The sequence below is a fragment of the Trachemys scripta genome, chromosome 12 (assembly GCF_013100865.1).
Source record: "Trachemys scripta elegans isolate TJP31775 chromosome 12, CAS_Tse_1.0, whole genome shotgun sequence".
Lineage (NCBI taxonomy): Eukaryota > Metazoa > Chordata > Testudines > Emydidae > Trachemys > Trachemys scripta.
In genome coordinates this window covers 35,253,868-35,256,996 of record NC_048309.1, presented here as the reverse complement: position 1 = coordinate 35,256,996, position 3,129 = coordinate 35,253,868, and the positions used below count along the sequence as shown (strand labels likewise).

At 47.0% G+C, this 3,129-nt stretch overlaps 1 protein-coding gene across 1 annotated transcript; it reads left to right on the top strand.

Annotated features, from left to right (window-relative positions):
• Positions 1–1,385: 1,385 nt before the first annotated feature.
• Positions 1,386–2,333, top strand: LOC117885853 (olfactory receptor 4D2-like). The gene has a single exon (XM_034787367.1). It carries the CDS (start codon positions 1,386–1,388, stop codon positions 2,331–2,333), a length of 948 nt encoding a protein of 315 aa, XP_034643258.1.
• Positions 2,334–3,129: the final 796 nt, after the last annotated feature.

Below are 3,129 nucleotides of genomic sequence, written 5' to 3'. Positions count from 1 at the left end.
TTTTCCTATGAATTTATTTGGCGGTGCCTTCACCCCTCTTGCTCTTTCCTGGCAGTGTTACTAGGGCAGCTTGGGAGGAAAACACTAACCACAACGTAACCCCCACTTACTTTCCAGATAGTTGGAGACTTCCAAGAAATAACACAAACACATACAATATATTCAACACAATAATTATATTAAACAGGAGACAAATATACATAACAGGGTAAAACACTATTCTTAGGGTCACCGGTGCCCATGCTGCTAATACCTGTGACTCTCCTCAGTCATGTGACTTGAGGTAGCAAATGTAAGATTAGTGTCCCATTGGTACGCATACTTTGTTGGGGCCCTTGATGACCAATGACCACAAATTCTTCTCTGCAGTGGTTTAGCAGTGTGGCTGACTGGGTTCAGTACAGCCCAATGGACTCACAAGTGGGAGGAGGTGGTAAATCCCTCCACAGGTTTAATATGCAGCAAGTTATAAAATCCCCAGACCGTCACTTGAGGACACAGTTCAGAGAGCAGGGGGTCCCCAAAACAAATTCCCTGACTGACTAACTAACAGATGGTGCACTCACAAACTCCATGAATGATCCTTAGGTTCAGAGATGACTCTGGACTCCTCAGTCACTGCAGAGGGGCTGATCTCTGCTGGCAGGGATCCTCTTCAGGCAGGAATCAGGCTGTCTTGGTCCCAGGATTTCCCCTCACCACAAAGGGGTGCAGGGCTCAAGGTGCAGTTTACACAACTGTACTAAAATCCAAACTGTCATCTCCTAGCCCAGCATCCAGACATACACACAGCAGGCAGCAGCCCTGAACTAGCAGGCAAAGCAAAGCTGACCATGTGGTGACTGGTCTCACCTAGGGAGCTGGAGGGCTAACTTAGCCTGCCTGGGAAAGTTTCCCAGCAAAACTCTACAAACTGGGAATCATCAGTGGAGAAGGAAAAGCCCAGTTAAGGGATCTTGCTTACAGGTCCCTAGAGGCCAGTTTTCAGGGGGAACCCTGCATACAGGCCTGGAACTCACCAACTCCCCACACAGCCAGTCCTGCCCTTGCCCTGGCTGGCTCCTGACCAACTCAAAAATGGCTTCTCCCCTTTCCTGAACTCCCTGGGAGGGGCATCTCACTCCCTATTGGTTGCCGGGCAGACTCTAAGTTTGCCTTGGCTCCCCCAGAGCTGCCAGCAGACAGAGCCCCAGGAATTTTGATAATCTCCTTGGGGGTTACATAGGAAAATGCAGACCTACCCAAACCCAAACCCAAACCCAATGTCTTTCTTAGGGTGCAGTTAAGAAGGAGTCAATATCAGTAATTTAAGGTTGAAAAATTATTATAAACTTTTATTAATTATTATTGTCATTCAGTTTCCAGGTATATTTTAAGGACACGAAATGGAGCAGGAGAACCTCACCACCCCTGTGACAGAATTTGTCCTCTTGGGCCTCACCCAGAGTTCTGAGCTGCAGCGATTCCTCTTCATTGTCTTCTCCATAGTCTACCTGACAACCTGGCTGGGAAACTTCACCATCATCACCACCGTGATAACTGACCGCCAGCTCCATACCCCCATGTACTTCCTGCTGGCCAACTTGGCTTTCATAGATATTAGTGACTCTACAGTCAGTGTGCCGAAGATGCTCTCGGGTCTCCTTTCCCAGCGCAAAACCATCTCCTTCAATGAATGCATCCTCCAGATGTTCTTCTTCCACTTCATCGCTGGTGCTATGGTATTTTTACTTGTGGTGATGGCCGCTGATAGGTACGTGGCTATCCATAAACCATTGCGATACTTGACTATCATGAACCGGGGTGTGTGCATGGGGCTAGTGGCCGGCACATGGCTGGGTGGATTGGCTCACTCGGCTATTCAAATTGGAATGGTCCTCCAGCTACCGTTCTGTGGGCCGAACGTCCTGGACAATTTCTACTGCGATGTCCCACAAGTCGTGAAACTGGCCTGCACCGACACCCGCCTGTCCGAGCTGCTGATAGTCTCCCACAATGGGGTGATTGTCATAATTATCTTCATTCTCCTGCTCATTTCGTACACAATCATCTTAGTCAAGATCAGGACACACCTCACAGAAGGGAAGCGCAAGGCTCTGTCCACCTGCGCAACCCAGATCATGGTGGTGTGTTTAATATTCGTACCCTGCATCTTCATCTATGCCCGGCCCTTCCAGAAATTCCCTATGGACAAGGTGGTCTCGGTCCTTTACACTGTAATCCCCCCAATGCTGAACCCGATGATCTACACGCTGAGGAATGCCGAGATGAAGAAGGCCATCAGGAGACTGATGAGCAGAATGCTCTTCTTGGGGAGAAAAATAAAGACATAATTTTTAAAAATTATGATTTCCCAAATTATGATTTTTTAATTTTGTTATTAACAAGGTACATGAACTTGTCATACAGTGTTAACAACTCTCAGTAGGTATCTGTGTTTGTTCCCTTTATAAGACCCATTGTGTCGGGTCAAGCTGTAATAATTTTCTTGTGGGCCTTCTCTTTGGCTTTTTCCAGCTCCATCTCTCTTTCATGGGCCTCCTTTTTGGCTTTTTCTTCTCTTGCTCTCTGGTCTGTCTTGAGTTTTGTTAATTGAAGCAGTCTCTGATGTTTTCTTTCATTTTCTTCTGCTTCTAGTTTGGCCAGTTCTATTTTTTTAGCTACTTCTTTGGTAGTCATTTTCCTGTTTTCTTGTGCTGGGTCACCCCCTCTGCAGTTGACTGAAACTGGGAAGCTCTCAGCTCTGGCTGCTGCATTGTGTCGGGTCAAGCTGTAATAATTTTCTGTGGGTTTATTTTGTTCAAATTCTAAAAAATATTATACATTAGAAAATGTGGATGACCCTGTGATAGGGCTGGCTTCCCTTTTTTCTATTGGAAGGATTGTTGGGAATCAGGGTCTGCTGCAAAGCTAGTCTCCAGGCAACCTAACGAGCACAAGTGGGTTGCCTAATTAGAGACACCACCTGTTTGGTGTCAAGAGTCAGTGGGCTGGCTTTTAAGCCCAGCAGCCGCAGCAGTTCCACAGCTGCTCAAAGTATTCACCAGTGGCTGGGAGAACACCTGTGCTTTCTTGTTCCCAGCTTTGTTTCAGCCCTAGTCCTATCTTGGGTCCTGCCTTCCCATACTC

What these genes read in the sequence shown, in the direction of transcription:
- LOC117885853 (XM_034787367.1), top strand. Translation starts at nt 1,386, where the DNA reads ATGGAGCAGGAGAACCTCACCACCCCTGTGACAGAATTTGTCCTCTTG.